Below are 24,620 nucleotides of genomic sequence, written 5' to 3' on the forward strand. Positions count from 1 at the left end.
GGTAGGTACCTACCATGTAGATGATATCGTCATCATTATCAATCAGTAGGATCAATAAAATTCATTATGTTCAATTGATTGCCAAAACCTCCTCAATCATACGAAAGAGGAATCGTATATTATTCCTCCCTCTCCACTTCTTACTAGCACTAATGAAAGTGTTATTAAGTTGGTGTCAGGTGAAATTGCTTCTGGGCAACAGTGGTGGGATTGTGTTTATCTATAGCACACAATGTTATGTACATAATATGAGTTGAGCTTATGGCTGTACTTATTACTGCTGGGTATTAGCCGTAGCGTAGGGCGTGCGGGCTGTAGTAGGTATAGATCTGTACTCATGTGAGTGTAGTCCGCAAAAAGGAAAGATTGATTAACGAGCTATGGATTAAACATTCCTGCCGTCATCACTAAGTAAATTGATCGATATTAATCACTCAGAGTTCTTTTCACATGACACAAACTATATACCTAATATCTTTAATTAGCAGCGCACGTTACGCACATACTTATCCACTACGTACGTCGGCAGCGTTGTACTGGAGGCGTGTAGGTTCTAGATTTCCTTGCTGTGTTTTATGCATAGAAAATGCATTACAATTTATTATTCAATGAGAGAGAACTATATATAGAAAATCAGAGGTGCCTGCTTTAGAGTCGAAGTTCGAACCTACGAGAACCTATGATGCACTCTTCACTCCCTACCACCTCTACCAAGTACCAATTCTTAAGTTTTCGTTAGGTTCAAAATAAAAATACTAAGTACCTACCTACTCCATCATCATCATCAACAACTGATAGACATCCACTGCTGGATATAGGTCTGTTGTAAGGATTTCCACGCGCCACGGTCTTGCGCCGCCTGAATCCAGCGGCTCTTTGCGATTCGACTGATGTCGTCCGTCCACTTAGTGAGGGTCTTCCAACACTGCTCTCCGGTGCGAAGTCGACATTTCAGCGCCTTGGGACCAAAAAACGTCTATCGGATTTTCGAACTATGTGCCCTGCCTATTGCCACTTAGGTAAACCGGCTAAGCTATGTCGATTACTCTGGTTCTTCTACACATCTAAGTAGGTACTTAGGTTTGTTTAACTTTAAACTATTAAATACTTAGTTACATTTAATTATATTGCTCATAAATGTATCTACTTAGCTAAAGTATAAGATACCTACATAATATGAGCAAAAAACACAGGCGAGAAATCTCGTGAGTTCATCATTTTTAAACGCGCAGCCAGTTTTTTACATAGGTACCTACATATTATAAGTAATATACCTACTTCATTTTTAGGGTTCCGTATGCGAAGGGTGCTATCGGGATCGTGATATCAAGCCTCTGCTGTCTGGCCGTCCATCTGTTTATCAGTGGGCTGCTGTATTTCGTACACCATGTCAGTTAGTCAGTTGAAATTAATGGGTATCTATTTCTATTTTCGCTAAAAATATGGTTATTAACAATTTCAAAATGATCGCCATGAAAATTAAAAAGAAATAAAAACTGTTGTAAAACTAAGTAAAGCTTCTTGTATGATGGTACGGAACCCCATTTTGTGCGAGTTCGCATTTTGTCCGATTTCCTGTTGGTTGATGTTTTGTGTATCCGAAACAATATTAATAGTACTGCCTATAATTGTCCGCGACTTTGTCCATCGAATTCAGGGGATGGAAAGTTTTCACTTCTTTGTAGTGTTTTGAAAATACAAAAGCTAGGTACCGAGGTCCAGTGGTTGGGCTCGGACCGACAGATACGTACTTAGGATTTTATATATTAATAATAATTAAAATAACAATTAATTAACAGGTAGGTACGTAAGAATGCAATATAAAAAAATATGTATGGAAATGTATGGATTTCATTTATTTTTAGTTAAGTAAATCATTCAAAAACATCATTCCTAATTTACATATTGAGAAGTGCTATAAAATAATTAAAAACTGGTTGTATTGAGCTTTAGAATAATTTATATTCAACATCTTTTGTTACAAGAATTTTTATTTTTTGCCTTGATTCTACTTTACATAATGTTGTTATTTTTGTAATGTCTAGACTCCGGATTCGGAAATTAATAAGTACTTTCAGTCACTCTATTATTATTAATTGTAACATGTCGATATTGTTTATTATTTATGAAAAAAGAAAATAGGTAAAATTTTGAATAAATAACTAATTAACACAACAAGTTAACAACAGATTAAATATGACAGATTGAAGAAAGATCAAAGGTTGAAAATTGAGATATTATTATTAGTTTCAGTCGTAAGTAAAAACAATATCCGTAACTGCATAAATTATACTCACCCTACATTACCAACCATAATATTATGTACCTACTATGGCACTTTTATAGGTTTTTACGTTTTTAATAGCAGGATTAAAATAATGACGTGGAATTGTAATTGTGCAATGAAAAACAATTGATACCCTGGTGAATTGTAATGTTTATATTATCAGTCTTACTGATATCAATTATAAATATAGAGATTACTAAATACCTATTCATCTTTTATCCTAATATCTATCTCGTAATTATCATCGTCTTCTCCCGTCTCTCTTTTAGGATCTGTATTAGTCTTATCGTCACTGCTCCCTGTATCGTTGGGGTTGAGGGGTATGAACAGCGGAACATCTGTGTCTGGCTTTTCAGTTACCACAGGTTTCTTACTTGTGAAATCATTTGGAGGCAATGTAGGTATAGGTTGGAAGGTTTGGCCTTCAACGGGCTTATTATTATTAGGATTTCCTTGGTTATTCTGGTTACCGAAGTTATTAGGATTTCCTTGGTTATTCTGGTTACCGAAGTTATTAGGATTTCCTTGGTTATTCTGGTTACCGAAGTTATTAGGATTTCCTTGATTATTCTGGTTACCGAAGTCTTCAAATCCTTGATCGGGTTGGTTGGGTTTATTAAAATTGTTGTTCCCTTGATTAGGTCGATTTGGTTTGTTGAAAACGTTATTTCCTTGATTGGGATCATCATATCCATGGTTGTTATTGCCTTGATTTTGATTATTATAACCATTATTATTATATCCTTGATTTGGATTATTATTTCCATAGTTATCGTTTCCTTGTGTGGGATTGTTAGGCCGGTCATAGTTTTCTTGATTAGGATATTTGTTTGGCTTGTAACCGTGACCTTGTTGTCCATAGTTGCCATTTCCGTAACCATTCCCGTTACCATAAAAGTTATTATTCGGTGGTCGCCCATGATGGTGGCCATGGTTTGGTCGGTTTACGCCATTGTTTCCATTCCCATAACCGTTCCCGTAGTGGTTCCCGTGTCCCTGTTGGTGTGGTCTATTTCCATTATGCCCGGGACCATATCCGTTATTATAGCCGTTGTTACCGTTGTAGCCATTGTTACCGTTGTAGCCATTGTTACCATTATAGCCATTTTGATTCGGCCTGTAGGGAGGTGGTTCTTTATTCTGATCGTTTTCTTCTTCCACGACCACAATGATGGTTTCTTCGGGTTGTTTTTGCGGTGGTTTTTTATTGTGCAGACCGAAATGACCTCCAAGGTTCACATTTAAACCATGAGTAAGTCCACCAAAAACATTTTGCGCACCAGATAGTATACCACCAAGGAGTTGTCCGTTGCAGTTATAGGCGATAGTTAAAAAAATGAACAAACTTAACTTAGTTTCCATTTTAAACACAATTAAAATTATAGACTAGCGGCGATCGGCGTCAGGCGAAAGATCGTCTGAGAGACTGACTCGACTCATCTTCGCACCATATTCATATATTAAAACCAGTTCCTTATTCGCCTTCATCCAATATTCTTATATTGCGCATAAAATTAAATAAAAAGATTGAAATAACAAAATGTTAAGTTTATTAACGCTATTGAGTAGTAAAACGTTGATTAACCATCATCTTATAGACCTTAGCATATGTTACGGATATACGGAAGATGTTGTAAGATTGTATCTATCTATTAAGTTCTATACAAATAGATAGATGCAACTAATTCGATTCTAATCTAATAGGCACATTAAATTCTAAAATTAGGTATGTACTATCATTAAATTAGATATTATACTATCTACTGATTGAATCTGTAGGTAACTAGGTATTGTTACTGCAGAAACTTTTTGTTCATACCCCTACCATATAGCAAAGCGCACAAGGTGTCCTAAAAGTTACCTAGTTTCTCATAGATAAAATGAAATTACTTACCTATATTATTACCTTATTAACTCGAGGACCTATTTAGCAACTTATATACTAAGTATACATGGTATTATTTTTAGTATTAGGCATCTAAATAGGTACATACCTAGTTAACCTGTTATTGACTTAATAGCTGGTAGATGGATATGCTACTAGAATTTATAATGTAGTAAGACGTACAATGCATTATGCATACCTATGTAGATACCTACTTAATAGAAAAACAAAATCGTTAAAATAGTAACTACCTAACCGATTCTAATGTCAATATCAAAATCGGTACCTTGACCATCATTGTGGTTTTCCTCAATGCTATTTGGTTGTGTAATTTCTTCAAAATTAGGCTTCTTGGTCGTTTCAGGGAGTGAATTGGTTGGGTTTGTAAACGGTGGCATGGTTGGTATTTGTAAAGGTCTTTGAGACTGAACTGCAGGTTGGAGAGTAACCGGCGTTATGTTTATGTAGTAGCCAGTTCCAGGTCTTTGACCCGGTTGCGGGTGAATTCCTTGAAGCTCTCGATTTCCTAACTGGATCGGCTTCACGAGAATCGTGTTTGGTGGTTGCAAGTTCTGCTGAGTGTAGAACCAGTTTGGTTTATTTATATTTGAGCTGGGGGTCAGTAATCGCAGCGGTCCATTGTTGGTGTACACTGTATTCGGACGTATCGCTAACGGATTGTTAATAAGTCTACTTGGAATATTTGTATTCATTAGTACAGGTCTTCGTATTATAACTTGCGACACGGTTGAAGAAAACAAGACATTTGTGATTGTCATACAAATTAACACATTCACCATCATTTTTCACAAATTAGGATTTTTTTTATGAACAGTCCTTGACTTTTACGGACAGTGATATTAAGGCAACTGATCTTAAAAATTGAAGATGCTATTAAATTTTCATTAAATATTCAGTTAGTAATGGATTTACCTATTTGTAATAAATATTAACTCACGACTGACTGAGATAAGAAAAAGGTACCTATAAGGGTTCTTTATCCACCTAATTAATATTTACTCAAATATGAAACTGTCGTTTAGGTAGGTATTTGAATAATTGATCTACCTTCCCAGGTCACAGGACAATGCAAATAGATTCGACTTTTAATAAAACACAACATCTCAGAGTTTGAGATATACCTACTTAACTTGAAAAATGACGTCCTATGTACTATGTACGTCTATGTACCTACTACAAACTTTCATCCCCTATATGTATCAGGAGTAGAATTTCCAAAAATATTTTCTTAGAACATCTACGCCATAAACAGAACCTACTGTTGTAAAAAGTTTTTATTCCCAGTCAGTCAGTCAGGACAAATCTTTTTATGTATTAGTAGATAGGATGTAACTACGTAGGTACGATACGCGTTACTTATGTAGGTATGCCCCATTAATGTACGGCACGGCCTGGTACCTCGCTACTAGGGCGCTTTTATTGACCGCTCCGAGCGAAAGGTTTTTAATCACTTTTAATTTTAAAAAGGGAGCAAACTAAACCAGTTGGACTAAATAAAATAACAGATTTATTATTAAAAATATATTTCTACAATCTTAGAATGAGAAATCACATGACCCAAGTAAGAGATTCAAAATATTGTAAAATGGACAAATTATAACTAAAAATAATAGCGTCCTTCTCAACTGGGACAAGGAAAAGGTAGGAATTACTCTTAGGTACTGATTTAGGGCGCCTTGCCGCAAAGTGCCGCGCAGTGGCAGCGCTGTAGGCATGTAAATCCATCTATTCTATACATATAATAAAATTGTAGAAAAGTGGTGTCTGTACAATGGAAATATATAAAAAAAAAGTAGCAGGGGTTGTTATTATATCGATGCCGAACCCGAAATTGTAATTAACTTTTTTTTTGTCTGTTTGTCTGTTTGTCTGTGTGTTTGTGCACGCTAATATCAGAAACGGCTTATTCGATTTAGATACGGTTTTCACTAATATATTGTAGTAAGCTTCACTTAACATTTAGTGTTTATTTCATGTCAATCGGTTCATAAATAAAAAAGTTATGTCAATTTAAAGAATCACGCTGCCCGAAAAGTCACTATTCCACGCGAACGAAGTCGCGGGCACAGCTAGTATCGAGACGCACGGAGTGCGTCAGGCAGTTCCGGCCTAAGCGCGCAGTAAGTATATTTACACGAAACATTTCGCGCTGTTTTGACCCCCCTCATAACTCTGGTTCGCGTGATGATAATCTTACGAAATTTGAAATATAAGCTAAGCTCGTGGATTTAACGATAAATTGTAAGTTTCAAATTTTTACGTTAAAGCATTTCTTAGATACAGAGGTCTGAAAATTGCAAAAATTAAGACCTAGACCTACTCACTGACTGACCAAAATTATGACGCACTTCCCGTGTACATGGAAAGTTGAAATTTGGTACAATTATGAGTCTTACTATGTAAACAAAGGAAAAAATCGAAAAATGTCGAAAAGTTGCATAAAACACCGACCAATTCAAAGATATGTGAAAATTTGTCTGTGCCTACATAACACAAATAATACGTAACAGATTCTAATTTTGTCTTATTAATCGTATTTCACTTTATTTGGAACTATATTTAGTTTTTGTTTTATCGAAATCGGTGCACTCTTTAGGAAGACTACTTTTAATGGCCGAAACTTTTTGATAGGAACTGACTCTTATTTTTCACATGAAATGTTTTTGTTTGGGATATTAATAACGCGCGATTGCAGCGCTACACCCGCGAGACTGTTCATCGATCGAAATTATTTATGGATTTAAAAAGCAGCGCGGCCGCAGCACTACAGCCGCGCTGCCTCCACGCAGCCACTTTACGACAAATTTGAAGGCGACCTTAGTTTGTTAACCCGTATTAGGGTGAGGCCCAACGAGCGTAATTTTATTTTAGTTTATGCATTTCACGAGTATGCGTGTGAGTACTACGCATTAGAATTTAGACGGATAGGTATCATTCGTCGTCAAAAATCGTGTTCTATGAATGTCGAGATAAGTATAACTCTGGAAATCAAGTACAGTATATAAGTAAAAACATTAATTTTAACCCCGTCTAGTGCGTAGTACGTGAAAGGTTGTTGGCCTCATAAATTATGAATGTTGACCAATTAAATGTATGAAAACACTTAGGCACGAAAATTAATAAAACTGCAAGTTAACAAATTACAAACAAAAGTAATTTTACAGAAAAATATTGCAAGGATTTTAATTATAAGTATGCGACTAAGTACATTAATCTATACTTTAGATAGTAGGTATTATAAAAACAAAATAATAATAATTTATTAAGTACATAATATTATATAACATTATATTTAGTTAATCACTATAATAATTATTACCTACGATTAGTAAGTAGTAAGGCACATTTAGCTTTGGTTAAATTAGTAGTTATTTTTGACTTTCTGACCCTATCTGAAATACCAAAAATTTAAACATGTACAAGCGTCTAAAGTAAGAATAGGAAAGTTTTATTAAATAATAAATGTACATTTTTCACGATTTTATTTACTTTTTATACTTTTAAAAATGAGATTCATAGTGGAGATTTGACTTTAAATGAATTTGTGGAAAAAAAATTTGCTTTTGCAATATTTTTTTACTGGGCTTATTACTTATTAATAATAGTGGTTTTCAAAAAAATCTTTAATTGAGAACTTAAGTAACCTTCTTTGATATTTTTGGTATTTCTTTTCTTTACACAATAACGTTATTACCTTAAAACACTATCAGTCTTACTAATAAAAATTTAGTTAGGGACTTGATATAACAAGCGCTCTGGACGCACGGACGGGTGCTTTGAAGACCAAAATAAGTAAGGCACTCTATAAAACGAAACGGGCGCTCGTTGTATTATACATATAATATTATATTATAATATTTCATTCCACAGAGCGCCCTGCCTACATATTGACTTCACAGCGTCTCGTCCGTGCGCCCAGGGCGCTTGCTATATCAAGTTCCTTACACACTCAACACTGCTTATTCATGACTTATAAACATTTCATTTATGTACATGCGTATTTACCTCAGTGTATAAGCAGTGTGCTAATCTTTATTAGTAAGAAACTTTCGCTACCTATTTCATTTTTTAGCTACAATGATATTAAAATATTGACTGTTTGTTTTAAATTATAACACAAGTATTTAATAAAACATGTGAAGACATTAAAATAATTAGTTTAACAGTATTGTTTTATGTAGGTACATGAACCTTTATACTTAACACATTTGACACTACTGTAGGTTTTAACAAGCCTACCGATAAGCTAACTCGCAGGTCTAACACTGATAGATAGCCAGCCAGCTCATTTGACATTGAAGGTTTCCTACGAAAAAGAATGTAATATCACTCAATGAAGCAGCAATGGAGAACCAACCAATGTCAAATGAACTCGGCGGCTATCATTCAATGTTGGACACTGAGTTAGAGAATCACCCCGCGACCCCTACAATGGGTTTTTGTTGTTGTAAAAGAAAGATGTCGAGTTCTTTCATACCACGCTACCGGTAGAAATTCAGGCCTTAAATCGACTGCTGCGCAGGTTCAACTTTAGTGACGACATCTGGTATTTGACTTCTATAGACAGATATTCATGACAGTATGTGCAAGCTGATCTATCTATTTACAAGGAAGATCTGTCTACTACAATATCTATCAATCAATACCTACAGTTACTGGCTAAAGGTGCATATATCCTGTTATTTGTTATAAAACATTTACTTCCACTTTAGTTTTTATGGCTATATAACATGTATCAACCGAAAAATGTTATAATACAATGAAACATATTGTTATCCATCTAGTCTTAACGTACCTTGGCAATGTGAAATATATAAAAGATAACGTTATGGACTTAGAAATCTAATATCATCCTTTTAATAAAACTATTTTCAAAGACAAAAAAAAAACACAGACCTTCATTTTTATTCATTTGAATGAATAAAAATTCATATGAAATTAGTTTTATTCAAATGTGTATAAAGTTACTGAAATCATAATTAGGTACAAAATTTACATGATCAAGTTTCGTTATATATGTTATTTATATTCAATGTAATATTATAATCTTATGTCATGAGGACATAACGGCTCAAGTAACCATAACAAATATAGCACCTTTGTAATTTTCATAACTAGCACGTGATATAAATGAATATTTCAGTAATTCAGTATTTATTAAAAAAAATCTTATAATACTTTTAAGTTTTACTTAAAAAAAAAAAAAAAAAATTGACTACTCATGTAAGAACAGGGTTAATATTTGAGTAAATGATTGTTTTGTTTTTCAGGAAAAATACGGGTTTGATACTTTTTATTACTTTTTGAAAAAACTAATTATAGATTTTTCTGATGAAAAAAACGGTCAGTTACTCAAGTATAGTCCATTTTCCCCCGAAGGTGTTGTTTGATAGGATTTGATCCTTTTAGCTGGATCGTGATATTAGGTAGTAACCCTATATAAATTAGTTATTTATACCAACCTTGCGTTTTTTGGGCATTCTCCTTTTAATTCAGCTATCAAAACGTATTTTACTTGGGTTGATTTTCGCTAGCATGCCTGGTTTTATTTATATCACGTACTATTTTTTATTATAATTTAAAATAACATTAAAAACATTGCACGCTTAATTAATATTTTTATATATAAATTCGGTCGTGGATTACTACAACTATACTATACGAACAATACAACGAACATTTATTATTTAAATCTATGACAGTGCAACACTGATGAACACACAGACAGTTTTTATCTAATATTATAATTTTATTATATCTTTAGGTCTTTTGGTAGGATCTCTGAAGTATATTTAAACCAACATAAAATATCTTGATCTTAAGAATTTTTTAGGGAATTATACTTAATGTATTTTTGGATTCGGTAACAAAATTTTTACTTTAACTTAAACACATTAAAAAACAATTAGTGTAAAATAATTACGTATGAATTTTGTACTCATAACATAAAAAAACAATATTACAGACCACTAGCAAACCGCTGTGCAAATTCTCATACATCTTATGTAGTTCGAACTGACTTTGACGAAAAATATACTATACTAGGAATTAGATATTCCTAGTATAATATATTTTTTCGTAGATAAAATAACGATGGACGAAGATTGAAAAAATACTTGGACGGGGTTTAAAAAGCGCAAAATATCAGACCATCCATTAACTTTTCCGATTGATTGAATGCATCATTCCTAATTTTTATTTCAATTACCTACAGTCGATTTTCCTTTTTGGTTTCGAATCGGGAACAGTTGCACCAAACTTTTATGCAAAATTTTGCAAAGAAACTTTGTAATTTAAATAAAAAGATATTTCACTGTGGACTATTGAATTGAAAGTTGTTTTCTATAATATTTTTTTGGGTTATATACTAACGTTATCGCTAATGGTAGATATGGGGATTTTCTCCTCCTTTTCAGGGTTAGAGTGTAAGGGACATGGGGCCCTCTTGACGGGACGTTTACTTTGGGGCCTTTTGGCGATTTTTGGATTTCTATGGGGATTTATGGGGAGTGGGCGTTTGTGATCCCCGGATGACGCTCCTTTGTCAAAAACCTTGCACTTGTTTGGTGGTGCAGGCTTAGGCCGGGGTCAGTCAATCACATGTTTGATCTTCACGTACAGAACGCAGGAGAAGAAAAATCCGAAGATGGGTATGACTGACATACCGACCCCCACTGCGGCCAGTATGATAAGATTGTCTCGTATGTGGTTTGTGAACTGGCGTATGCAACCCTGAAAAGAAAAAAAATTCAAGACACAGGAACTAAGAATTAACTTGAATAATATATTTTTAATTTTGGTTCGGTAAATAAAAGAACTTGTTTTAGAAGCAGCGGATGGGGAGTTTAACAAAAAATGAGACAATCGAAAGAATGCAGCGAACAAATGTACCTAAATTGTTTATGCAGCGGGTATTGTTGCTCATGAGTGACCGAGATCTCTGTCTTGTACTCTACAAAAGATACCCCTATGAGTGACCGAGACAGAGTACAAAAAAGTTTTGTCAGAAAAAAAATTAAGTAGGTATTTATTTTAAACTAGCTGATACCCGCGACTTCGTTCGCGTGGATGTAGATTTTTAAAATTCCCGTGAGAACTCTTTGATTTTCCGGGATAAAAAGTAGCCTATGTGCTAATCCAGGGTATAATCTATCTCCATTCTAAATTTCAGCCCAATCCGTCCAGTACTTTTTGCGTGAAGGAGTAACAAACATATACACACACACACACACACACACACACACACACACACACACACACACACAAACTTTCTCCTTTATAATATTAGTGTGATCATCACATGTTTTCTTGTTCACCGTACTCATTATATCACTACTCTTATTATAATAGATCGTGTGTTTGTTTGTTGGCCTGTCCTTCAATCACGTCGCAACGGATCGACGTAATTTTTTGCATATGTATAGTTAAAGACCTAGGTCCTAGAGAGTGACATAGGCCACTTTTTATACCAGAAAATCAAGAAGTTTCCATGCGACTTTTAAAAAGCTAAATCCACGCGGTGTACCTAGTCTCGGGTTTCAGCTAGTAAAACACAATGCTTCGCAAATTAGATAGTTGATAGTCTAACATACATGATAATAAATATTGGAGGGATGGTCCCTGGCCCCACATCTCGTAGTGACAGTTTTGCAGCAAGAGTCTGGCACTTTAAGACGTGGGTCGTGTTCGTGCCACGCACTCTTCCTCCAGTCTGAGTACCGCGACGCACCACAGCATTTGAACTGAAAATAAAAAAAAATGTTACAAGGCTGGGGTAACACATTTGTGTAACATGTTTTATGATGCTTTTATTTCAAGAGAGAGACCACAGACAATAATGACACAGACAATAGACAATATATAACATTCTGCTTAAGTGACTTTACACGATAGTAATGGTGACTTTATACAACATCTCCCTTTTTAAATAAATAAATTATTACAATTTTTTAGTTGACATTTTAAGAAGTTGAACACTATGACATGACATGACATTATTGAGTAAATTGCTAATTAGTGAATTACAAAGAGACAATTTTTTACATAGGTACATAATATAATAGTTTAAGTTTTACATATAAAAGTATAAGTTTTAAATTACATTTAAAGTTACATTTAGTTAAAAAGTTACAAATCATATTTCATAGGTAATTTAATTTCTCTACCAGATCTAGTCACATACTTGTAAAATTCCTTAGGTTTATGAACTGAATCCATGAATGAATCTGTAAATGAATCATGGTCTGCTTCCACCTGTTTCTCGCTTGGTTCCTCTTCCCTTTGATTAATTTGGGTTTCAGAAGCATTGGATGGCACCTCGGAATCGAACTTGTGACAACTTTCATTGGACGTGAACCTTATCTGTACTCTATTTCTCCTGTACCTATTACCTTTACTGTCTTCTATTATGTATGACCTCTGACACTTTAACCTTTCTTTAACAATAGCAGGAAGCCAGTCTGAATTAGGATTCTTTTTAAAAGTGACATGATCACCAGGTTGTAAAAGTGGTAATGGTTTTTTATTTCTATTGTAATAACTTCTACTTTGTGCTCGGTCTTTATCAAAACTTTTTTTATAATCACTGAAGGTGACTACTTTAGGTTTAAGCTTTTTATTAGTGACTGGTATATGCATTCTTAGATTTCTGGACATTAATAACTGAGCTGGAGATGGAAAATTTGCTTTAGGTGTATTTCTATACTGTAATAAAGCCATGTATGGATCTTTATTAGACTCCAAACATTTTTTTAATAAATTTTTCATAATTTTGACAGAACTTTCAGCTTGACCGTTAGACTTTGGGTGGTATGGACTTGTAAGTTTATGTTCAATATCCCACTTCTGACACCATGTAACATGTTTTATGATGCTTTTATTTCAAGAGAGAGACCACAGACAATAATGACACAGACAATAGACAATATATAACATTCTGCTTAAGTGACTTTACACGATAGTAATGGTGACTTTATACAACAATTTGAAACATGTGGCCTTCAATGGGGCATCGCTACAATTCACAATCAGCTGAAAGATACAAACCACTGTATCACAACATACTTCCAATCAACCAGTCGGAGCGTGTCATGGCGCCACGACAGAGTAGTGTGCACGACATCCAAAAAATGTTTTTCTCCAATCGCTTTCTGTGGTATCACTACACTGTAGTTTGTTTCCACCATAAACTCCGGAGTTTTCTCGAAATATTTGACTGGTAGAAATTCGAGTCAAAATGGTCCTTTCTAACCGGATTTTGTAATTTGTACAGACCTCTGCATGCATAGTGTGGACCCTGCTTTGTTAATACAAATCTCGATATTCAAACGCTTTAAATGTGCAATGGTCCTTAGAACCGGATTTTTCAACTTGTACTGACCTCTGTCTGCATGGTGTCGACCGCGTCTGTGATAATCGTGTCCAGCGCGTAGTTGGAGATGAAGGTGGTGTTGAGTTCAGCTCGCAGCTCGTCCTCCACCGCCACCTCGTAGTAGTACGCGAGCCCGCCCGCTCCCGCTTCCAGTATGAACGTGATCAGCAGGAAATATGTGTACTGGAATAATTTATACGTTTTCATTAGTCTTTACGCTAATCTATGACTTAGCCACATTACATACTAGCACGAGTGGCGACACAATATGCAAGATGTAGTACGCCGCGTCGCGAGTCACAAGCAAGTAGTAAGGCATGTTGCCTTACTACTTGCTGTGACTCGCGACGCGGCGTTCCGATGCAATTGCGGCGGCTAGCTCATCTCATTGTATTGAAATTTCGAGTATAGAAAGAATACAAATGAACCATAGCTGCCGTTTTTTAGTAAGGTTCTAGTTCGACCATACAATTACCTGAACAGCCTAAGTATTTACCGTTTCCCACTCTCGATCGAGAGTTCAGGACCAACAGCTAAGGATGTTTTCTGAAGCATGGGGGTGAAAACACTAACAACTTCCCGACTTCGGAGTGCTACTGAGATATCTTGACTTAGAAAAACTTAATGACCCGAGATCTTATGATCGCTAAGCTCTAGGCCAAAGAGTAAAGTACTTACACACAGTAGACTGGTCCTGTTTTCAGTCTTAAGGCCGCAGCAGCCAAGTGCGCTCAGCGGCAGGCCCAGCGCGCCCGCGATGATGAGTAAGTATGCTATAGCGGCGTACGTCGGAGTGGGCAGAAGCGGCACGAATCTATGCCGCGACGCTACCGTGCCGGCGCCTACTAATAATACGCCTGCACCTGCAAACTGAACAATAAGTTATCTATCTGTTAATATAGTCACTTTTGACAGCCTTCGCGCTAACCCGCAGCAGGTGAGTGCGGGTGTGCGGGGTGTCCCCCGCCTCATACCCCGATTGCCATCTCAACCTGTCGCGTACATTTCGCTTTCTAATTTCTATATTACAAAATACGGTTCAATTTAAAAACACATTTGCGTTTTGTTCCATTTACCTAATTAATTAACCTTGAAATTCATTGCCATGCATGGAATCTACTCTGTAAAAATGGGAAAAATTCAGTTTTTTTAGCATGAAATTAGGTTCTGGTTCATGAAAGGTACCAAAGGGTTCCCATTAATAAGCCTCCGCTGTCCGTCCATCTGTCTGTCAGCATGCTGTATCTCATGAACAGTAATAAATAAAGAGTTGATAAAAGATATTTTTATAGTGTATAGGTATTTCTATAACAACAAATATAATAATAGAATTAAAAACAATTGACAAGCACATATTGTACAATGGGGCGGATCCCTTCGTGAGCGTGTCCGACTTGCATTTGACCGCTTTTATCGCCAAAGATCACATAGGTATTCTCGTAGTATCTTTGATAAGATTAATTGTTCGGTCAATAAGCTATACTCAATTATTATATCAGTACTATTGTAAAACTACAAAACTAGTATCAAATAAAGTATAGTAGGCAGCAAATACCTAAACGATTTGAATACCTACATGCCCATATGAAAACATAGTATATTATTTGAGTTTAAGCATATTTTAACACTATTCCCCATTAAAACATTTATAAGCAAGAAATATTCGTCTGGAATAATATTTTCTCGAAAATAACATGTTATAGGTACGTACAGCCGGTGCTGTTTCCAAGTGTTAAAATATTTGCTCAGATAGAATTAGGCACATACATTACGTAGGTACGTTAGATATTTATTCACATTATTCACGATTGTATAACAACTGTCTGTAAAACTTGCTCTAAGTTGAAACTTACGTAATGCAAAAACCCCTATCAAAATAGGTCCATCAGATTTCGAGCCGAATCGGAAACATAACAAATTGGTACATAAAACCTCTTTTCCAAATACTAAAAAGCATAAATTGTGTTAACTTTTAAAACCTAGTTACAATATGTATTTTAAATTTTAATGAGTAAACATGGACTAAACGTAAGTCTGTGACCTTGTCTGCTTAATCGTGAACGTTACGTACTGATTAGATGCTACACGGATTAAAGTAATTTACTGCGGCCGTTCACATGCACACAAACAACTGATGACTAATCACTCAATATAAGAGTACTTAAGCACCTCACATGGGTTCATGGAAGTGAGACAAAGCAGTTCACAGAACGGAACTGGGCAATTGCACAACACACTCGCAATCAGCATAGATTTGATTCGGACTAAAATTGAGTGTCTGCCAACCCACCCTTGGCCAGCGTGGTAGACTATGGTCAAACCCTTTTCATTCTAAGAGAAGACCCATGCTCAGTAGTGAGCCAGCGGCGATGGGTTGATCATGATGATGATGATGAAAATTTAACATCCTGTAAAACTGGTGTTCTTTTACAAAAACATCTAATTATTGAAAACATAAAAACCTAATTATTTATTATCAAATCAAAATATCTACCCCTAACTTATTATTCAACTACAAAAAAGTGTAGTAGAGTATATAGAGATGTTTATTTACATAAAAAGATATATTTCGAGATAGGATTTCATATGCGACTCATTAGGCGTAGCGCACACCTACAGAGTGGAGTGAAGCCAAGACGCATCGTCTTTTGGATAATGGCTCAAACTCAGCTTTATAGGTATAGTGGCAGTGAATTGAAGCGGCACCCATATTCATGGCCTATATGCAAAATTATGACACTTTTGGAAGTGTTTTATTTGAAAATATACTCAAACACAATAACTTGAATTAGAAACACGAATGCGAAGATAATATTCTTAACAAAAAATGATTTTTTTGTTGTTTTTAAAATAGTGGATAACCACACTTTCTAAAAATTTATGAACTTAATTGCTTTTTATTCATTAAGATAATTGATTTTTAAATGCCATAATTTGATTTTACGATCTCGTGGCGGCTATCAATTTTGTTGCCATCAATTTCTTGGTACAATACTTCATCACTGGTTTGTAGAAAGGGCGAATGAGCCATTTTCCTATACATAGAATTCGAATATATCCTCATCCTCGCCCTTTCTTCAAACCAGCGATGTATGCATAATGTAACACTACAGACTACAGTGAATTCTTCAGTCTCTTCATGTTTTGCTTTCAATATACCAATTTCAACCATTTTATGTCAAAGTAACTAAAAGGGAGTCAAGATTATTATGAAATGATGTTGCAACTCGACTTCACCTCAATTTGTTGGTGTGCATTGTACTTTAGGATATTTGACTATTTAGGTAATTTTACCAATTTTTTTAATATCGAACTAGAAAGTTAACTAATAATAATAATTGATAGAGTGATAAGTTGCACTTACCAAGAATATAACATTGAATATATGCAGAACACATTTCAGAAAGTTGACACTGCAACAGTCTGCGTCTCTGGATTTTCTTGGTTTCACTTTTTTCTTTTTAGCCAAAAGTGCACTCGCATCCTTCTTTTTTTCTTCTGCCATTATATTCTGAAGGCAATGGTTTAAGTCTCTGGCTGAGATCCAAACAATTTTTACTCAGCATAAGTCACCTTGTTTCAATTGAAGACTTTCTGAAAATAAAAAATAAAAACACTGATATTTTTTCATTTAGATGAATGTGAACGAATTACTAATAAAAAGTTATACTTACAAAAATATGTAACTTTATTGAAATTTTGGTATGAATGCAATTTAATAAAAATACATAAGAACGATTTTTCTGTTTATTAGCATCAGCAGCCTTAATTTCAAAATGGAATATTACAACACTTATGCTAAATAAACATACCATAATGTCTCAAAATAATTGACAATTAATTAGTAAATTTCAAATAAACTTTGTATAGAGTGGTAAAAAATATTATTTAATGGAAATTGTAAGATAGCAAAGTATGTATATACATAACATCTCAGTGTATAAAAAGAAATTAAAACAGATTTGTGTGTCTTTAAGCATTATTTTACATTCAGTCACTTTCATCACAATATATAAATTGATTCATGATTTCATTAAAGTCCATCTATATCCTTTGGATTACATTTACCTACAAAACATCAATACCAAAACAATATTATGAAATAGGATATATTATTATATAAAATAATGGCAATAGTCCATTTTCAATACGTTGACAAGAACCTAGCAATTCCATCATCAGTCATTCTGTATCACTATGCTATTCGTCATACTGTTGAAGGGTAGATTCCAATTTATCAACAATTTTTTTGTAGAAAGTAATTTGCTGTCTCAAGAATTTTTGCATTGTGGCTTTGAGGTCTACAGTTCTTTCTTGTTTGAAGTGATTTATTTCTGCAAGAAGAGCGTATGATATGACATCAGTTCTTCTTAATACTTCATTCAACTGTGCTACCTCCATCTTGTGCTCGGCAGTCAATCTCTCACACTCTCGCTTTTTCTGAACGGCGGCTTTGTGGTTAGCTAACACATCTGGGAATGATCCTACAATACCTTTGTACAAGTGAAATTTGTCTCCGAGAGGCTCCCAATCGTATTTCGGCTGTTCTTCGTACATTCTGCCAATTTCTATGTAAGCACCACCAGTTAATTTGATTGCAGATGTGAGTTTCGATGTTGAAATAACTGAACCTTCATCCAAACTCAATGCATTACCTAAATTATAAAAAGCTTCACCAACTTTTTGGCAATCTGTTTTGTACGGCGCCTGGAACCTCTTAGTTTGTGCGAGACACATGTTTGTGACTGATTTGACGGATGAGTCCATACTACTTATGAATGTATGACATTGCTCTGTGATATGGTCCACCTGTGATTGTAATAAAGCTTTCTCAGGTACAACTAATGATATACAATAGTTTAGGCCTAACAAGTTATCCCTCTCTGCCTGCCTCTTGCCAGCCTTCCAGCGCTTTTCATCTGTACAAGTGAGAAAATGTTGCCACACCTCACATTTGGACAGCACTGGATGTTTGGACATCCAGTCAACAAATTCTTGTAACTGAACTCTTCTGCGCTCAATCAACTGTTCATCATACCGGCCGGCAATCTGCTTGTCTGGTAACGGTGGGATCGGAATAAGTGTAAACTTTTCCTGTAATCTCTCATGCAGCCAATCAAAATGCTTGTATCTTCTAGAAACCTGTATGTTATTAAAGGAAGGTGTCAGCTGATATGCAATAAAGCTCTTTATACCTTTGAACTTTGACTCCTTCTTTGGTGATGCCACCGTGACATTGTATGGCTGGGGAATGGCTGCCCAAATGTATCCGTCTCCCTCTTGAACTATATAGACTTTATCACAGTCCGGGACCTCTACATTTAATGTTCCTAATAGGTAACTTTCTCCACTAACTTTAGATGATGGTGCAAACTTGCTTTTTCTTACTGTTCCCACAGAAGAAAAGTTTGACGTATTATCATCTATCTGGTTATTGTAATCTGCAATGGGCATTCCCGGTAGAGGAGTGAGTGGAGCCTGTTGATTCATAGATTTAGAGTGGGGGACACCTGGGCCTATTTCTGAATAAGTGTCATCATCCCAGTCGTCGTCCCAACCATCATCATGCGAGGTTGATTTTTGGTAGTTATTATCTCCAGCACTGTATTGTTGGTCACTCCAGTCATCGGCTGCTTGGTCGTATCTGGGAGCAGGTGGGGCCATTTTAGTAGGAGCAGTTTCATCTGGACTGAGTTTCCTTACATATGCAGCAGGAAATAAGCCAGTTTGTCCTTTAGAGTTCTTTCCTTCCCACCATCCTTCACCAATGTCTGTATTTATGAGTGTTAATATTTCACCACATGTAATGGACATTTCCGTGGTTCCGGGCTCCCCCGTGAAGTCGTACAAGGCCTGCACCTGGTTTGCCATGGTGGACCTTGCTACCTACAACAATGTCAGAACATATTATCAAACACACACTTTAAGTTATTATTAATACATAAAATTGTACAGATTATCTTATCAGTGTTATCTACAAATGTAGGGAGTATGCATAAAGGTGTGATAAATGATGTTTTTTTCGCTTGGCTACTAAGTCTTTAAATATTGAAAGTAGAACGCTTAAATTAGGGTGTTATTAGTTCCACTAGGAGTGACACATTTTCTTAACAACACCAATTAAGCATAAGAATCATTGAGAAATGGAACTAATATAGTCACATTAAAGCTTCTAAGATACGGAGAAGCTGAATACTGTTCAAACTAGTGTAGAAAACAATGATTTTGTAAAACATACAACTTTTTCGTAATACTTTTACACGTTCTTTTGTCCAACTTGCGCCTTTGTAAAAGTGCATTAGCGGCCTTTAGAACACTTCCTAGATATTTTCTACACGAACACGTTAGTATTTTGAGAGGACTTTGTATTGTACTAAAAGACAACAGCAATATTCTCGTTTTGTAATGAAAACCTATGACGTCAATGTATGGCAGGTATTATGATAATTCTATAGAAAGTAAAAGTATCAGTTCATCATTCATTATATCAATTTGCTTTGAAACTATCAAAATCTTACAAACTTATATTTTTACTTACTTTTTCACAAAAAACACTAATTTCAAGGCGGAGACACTATACTCGTACAGTCATCTAAATGACAGTTGGCACAAGAATTTGTTTTCTTTGTTACGTTTGGTAACATTGTTTTCCTTTACGTGGCTAAAAAATAATATGATAAGGAGTTCTCATTGGTCAATATGGCGTAATATTCTACGTTAACCAATCCAAAACGGAGTTGAGAAATTATTATTAAATGTCAAAATGCCAAACTGTCAAAGAGCAAAGAACTTGATGTCCAGATTACAAATATCAGAACTAGGTATTTCATTGAGCTATGCAGAGATGGCGTTGCTAAAGTTCGTAAGCTCTAGGTAAACCTACTCTATGTTTGTGAGTGAATCATGGACTCATGACAGCGCTATCTGTGAGCGCCCTTGTAAGTGCGGGTTTATGGCGGGAATTTTAAAGCGTTGAAGCCACAATATCAGACAATAATAATAATTTATATCTTATTAATATAGGAAATCTCTGTATAAAATTTCAGCTTTCGAGTTGATGAGTCAGTAAGTTAGCGAGTCAGGACTTTTCATTTTTTAAAGATGGTTGTATTCAGATTAGACTTGCAACGAATAGTATATTCGGCAGTATACCGAATACCGAATATTCGGCGAGGCCCCTGACCGAATAGCCGAATATTAGGCAAAAGTATTCGGCTGGATTTTTTTATTAAAGTGGATTAAATTATGTACCTGTTTTATGTACCAATGACTACTTAATAAATGATTATAAAAGAAATGAGAACCTTACCCTTCTAAATTTTGATTACCATAATAATTCAAATACATAGAATCCTCCATTTTTCCAATTCAGAAGATGATTATGTACCTGTGTTATGCACCAATGACTACTTAAATGATTATAACAGAAATGAATATATACGTAATCAATCGATTTTAATTTTTCATTTTACCAATTATTTCTCTATGACAAAATATATTATTTAAGTATTCGGTATTCGGCCGAATAATATGTAGATATTCGGTATTCGGCCGAATATAATAAAAGCAGCCGAATAGGCCGAATACCGAATAGTAACCGAATATTCGTTGCAAGTCTAATTCAGATGCATTAATTGACATTATTTAAACGGTAATTATAGTATAAATTATAATTAACGAGAACGGCCTCATTATGATGGATATTTTCAACAGAGTAATTCTGGCTATTGTCGTGGTGTCGCCAGTTGCAGTCGTTAGGGCGTTTCGCATCTTTTGGTGTTGAACGCTTGCCAATTTAGTTTCCATCTTTCAAAACCTACTTATTCCTTTTCCAAAGTTACGAAAAGCTTTTACCGGATTCCAGAGTAATTAGCCCAGATTTTAAAGATAGTTTGTTTTAAAATTTAACGAACATAAAGTTCAGAAGATTGTACAACAGTTGTACAGAATTGCAGCTTGAATTCGGTAGGTAGGCAGTTTTATACAACCAATATAGATCTTAATATAATATATTACGATTTTTTCATATATGATTTCTTTGATTAAGAAGACAGTTTAGTGTCCTAGATACATTTTGTCACTCGCCACCTGTGCTCGCCACTTTTGTATTAACCGGACCATGAGCTTAAATGGACTAATCACTAATGTATATCTACTGGAGGGATATAGAAACCATAGAATAATGTACGTGTCTGTAATACACACCAGCTGTTCCAGTGCCCATTAACTTGATCGTAACTCAGTGAGATCAATGGTTCGGATTCTATCCCGAGCGAGCAGTGTCCCGAGTTAATTGTCTTAGAGCAATTAGAGCAAGAGATCGTGGGTATCGATTATAGCCACTATTACCTAAACAATGTGATGACTGACGACCGATTGCTTAGCGATAACAATAACTTTGAAACCAAGGAGATATAAAGTTCGTTTTAGATTTGGACTAAAAAGTGTTTTGCTCTCAAAAACAATTTTTTTTTTGTTACTCAGGTATGGTTATCTTATTAATGTAGTTCACCACTCTGGTTCAAAACGTCCTTCGTCGGAGGAATCATCTACGTTTATATATCTTTGTGCTTCCTCCGATTAAGGTTTTAGATTTATTTTAATTCATTTTAGTTTTTAATTTAATTCTTTTTAGTTTTAAAATTAAAACTAAAAAACTAAAGATTTAAGTTTATGAAAAAAAACTCTTATGTTGATGTGCGAGTGAAAACACATTAACCTTTTACAATTATTTATAAACGGTAATTTCAGTACCACTCACAGAATATACATACAATAGTGGACATAGCTCCGAAAAGTCAGGTGCGTGCCCGGGATTGGGCCTCAGACCCGCCAAAAAGGAAGCCGACGCGCGACGCCACTGTCTAGGTTATCAGTTATCACCGCTAAACTAGTACCTATCCTAGCTGTACTTATGTACTTAGGTTAAAATAATCATTAGACCTTGGTTTAAATTACCCGGTCGTTAAAGTTTATGCTTTATGTCTTTCAGTAATTATAAATGTGTTTTTTAGATACTCAAATATTTTTATGCATGAATGTTGTTGGTTAGTCAAATAAAATAAAAATCTAGGACCACGGAGGAAAAGATAAATTCTGATGTTATATTATACAGATTACAGATGTTTCTTATGGCATGCCGCATGACGTAATTGCGTGATTCTCATACGTATGTATGCAAGGCCAACTTTAATAGTCAACAATGTATGAATATAGTAGATATACAATCACTATACAATCAATGCATAATATTAATCAAACCATATCCATATTAATTTTATCATTGCAAAAGTAGGCAAGGCATTTTGTTACCTTTTCACGGCTCAAGTCTCAAACAGGACCATTCCTCGAATACGTACGAAGCGATTTGCTTCCTCGTTTCTAATCCGAACCGCTAGGATAATGGAACGCCCTTGCGGCATCAGTTTTCCCTCCCACTTTTAATATGGGTATTTCAAGTCAAGAGTGAATAGGCAACTTCTAGGCAAGCGTGCTCCATCTTAGGCTGTGTCATCACTTGCTAGCAGGTCTGATTGCAGCCAAGCGCTAGTCTATTTAAAAAAAAAAATCTTGACGTAGGTTTGGACATAGCTTGCATCCTGGGGATGGACATAGGATACTCTTCATCTCGGAAAATTAAAAATTTCCCGCTGAATTTGAAACCCAAATCCACGCGGACGAAGTCGCGGGCGTTATCGACTAGGTATGTAGCTATCCTCTTATTATATTAAAAGATCAACGGTCTAAGCTTACCAAATAACCAATTGGACTCCAAATATTAATCCATAGTCGAATCCCACTTTATCCGATATATCTATTTTGAGTTTGACAGTTGTAAATTGGAATAAATCTAGAGCTAAGTAGGTAGTTAATCCACGTTTAAGCCGATATTATTTACACAGGTAGAAATAAAATAGGTCAAAAAATATACATTTCATATTTTCACGAAAGTGTTATCGAGTTTTAACTTCGTCGCACTAAAAATACATTATGTCGCCGCTAACGTCTTTTACATACTAAGATATATACAAGTAGGTATAATATAATATCTATCTACTCTGTACTTACTGAACAGTCATAATACAAATAGGTGTAGCCTACTAATCATTATGTATCGAATACTTACGTTAAAAATATACATATAATACAGGGTGTTTGGTAATTAGTATACAATGACGACACGTACCCATGCTACTTTGATCTGATAAATACAATGCTTAAGTATAATGATGAAATAAAATTATAAAAATTTCCATACAAAATTTAAAAAAAAAATTATGTCCAAGTTTTCATGACCCTAACGTGCCCTAATTTGACTTGTAACTTGACTGTACAGGCAAATCCTTTTCATATGATACCCCATTTAGTATAGTTATCGTACTTTGAAAATTGAAAATACTAAACGGAACCTTTCGTATGCGAGTCGGACTTGCACTTGATCGGTGTTTTAGGTAAGCATTGTTCAATGTCCTACTCGGTCATCAGAAAAACATGACCTCTCTTATCTTTTGGTAAATTATGTAGGTTACTTTTATTCTACAGAAGACGATAACAATGTGCAAAGTTCACGGGGACAAGGTCGATGCAGGTCGTCACAGAGATTTTCCTTAGTCTTTTGTTCGTAATTCGTGCCGTTCTTATTATACGTAGGTAGGTACCTATTACTTTGATGTAACAGCTACTCGTAACATAATATTTTGCAAGGGGATTATCATAGATTACGTACCTACCTACTATGTACTTACTTTAAAACGATGAAACTACCAGTTCTATAAGAAGTTTATCATGATACAATCATATTTGTGTATGTTTAAGTCATCAATACAGCTATTTTAATAATCGTATTTCTTTATTCGTCATGATGCACCATCAATTCATCTTTCATCATCATCCCAACTTATCGCTGGCCCACTACTGAACATAGATATCCTCTCAGAGAAGGGTTTATTTAGGCCTTAGTCCAATATGCAGGCCAATATTATGAGAATATTATGGACTATTTTCCGACATGCAATTTTCTTAAGATATTTTCTTCACCGTTAAATAATAATAATAAT

General features: G+C 35.0%; 3 protein-coding genes across 13 annotated transcripts in view; all 3 read right to left on the bottom strand.

Moving 5' to 3' along the window:
- Positions 1-2,419: 2,419 nt before the first annotated feature.
- LOC123866000 (GATA zinc finger domain-containing protein 14-like) lies at positions 2,420-3,987 on the bottom strand. 6 transcript variants are annotated; one of them, XM_045907270.1, is made up of 2 exons: positions 3,366-3,987; positions 2,420-3,332 (listed from the first exon to the last, which is right to left on the bottom strand). In XM_045907270.1, exons 1-2 carry the CDS (start codon positions 3,647-3,649, stop codon positions 2,492-2,494), a joined length of 1,125 nt encoding a protein of 374 aa, XP_045763226.1. In that variant the 5' UTR covers positions 3,650-3,987; the 3' UTR covers positions 2,420-2,491. The 6 variants fall into 6 exon arrangements, with proteins under 6 accessions (XP_045763226.1, XP_045763229.1, XP_045763227.1 ...); XM_045907273.1 differs by having other exon boundaries at positions 2,420-2,788; positions 2,861-3,986; XM_045907271.1 differs by having other exon boundaries at positions 2,420-2,824; positions 2,861-3,986.
- Positions 3,988-6,350: 2,363 nt separating this feature from the next.
- The window catches only part of LOC123866003 (CD151 antigen-like), a 93,338-nt gene continuing 75,068 nt past the window's right edge, over positions 6,351-24,620 (bottom strand). For 2 of the 3 annotated variants that reach the window (XM_045907278.1, XM_045907277.1), the window contains exons 3-7: positions 16,928-17,157; positions 14,242-14,433; positions 13,573-13,746; positions 11,786-11,935; positions 6,351-10,925 (exon numbers count right to left, since the gene is read on the bottom strand). In XM_045907278.1, the coding sequence (XP_045763234.1) occupies positions 10,782-10,925; positions 11,786-11,935; positions 13,573-13,746; positions 14,242-14,433; positions 16,928-17,068 (801 nt within the window). In that variant the 5' untranslated portion in view covers positions 17,069-17,157 and the 3' untranslated portion in view covers positions 6,351-10,781. Of the gene's footprint in view, positions 10,926-11,785; positions 11,936-13,572; positions 13,747-14,241; positions 14,434-16,927; positions 17,158-23,316; positions 23,562-24,620 lie in introns of those variants that run through there. The other variant, XM_045907280.1, reaches the window with a different exon arrangement.
- Positions 17,297-20,285, bottom strand: LOC123865993 (sorting nexin lst-4). Of its 4 annotated transcripts, none has more exons than XM_045907253.1 (2): positions 20,098-20,285; positions 17,297-19,449 (listed from the first exon to the last, which is right to left on the bottom strand). In XM_045907253.1, exon 2 carries the CDS (start codon positions 19,432-19,434, stop codon positions 17,764-17,766), a length of 1,671 nt encoding a protein of 556 aa, XP_045763209.1. In that variant the 5' UTR covers positions 19,435-19,449; positions 20,098-20,285; the 3' UTR covers positions 17,297-17,763. The 4 variants fall into 4 exon arrangements, with proteins under 4 accessions (XP_045763209.1, XP_045763210.1, XP_045763207.1 ...); XM_045907254.1 differs by having other exon boundaries at positions 17,297-19,445; positions 20,098-20,284; XM_045907251.1 differs by having other exon boundaries at positions 20,102-20,283.

Source organism: Maniola jurtina, chromosome 6 (genome assembly GCF_905333055.1).
Source record: "Maniola jurtina chromosome 6, ilManJurt1.1, whole genome shotgun sequence".
In the NCBI taxonomy this organism is placed as follows: Eukaryota; Metazoa; Arthropoda; class Insecta; order Lepidoptera; family Nymphalidae; genus Maniola; species Maniola jurtina.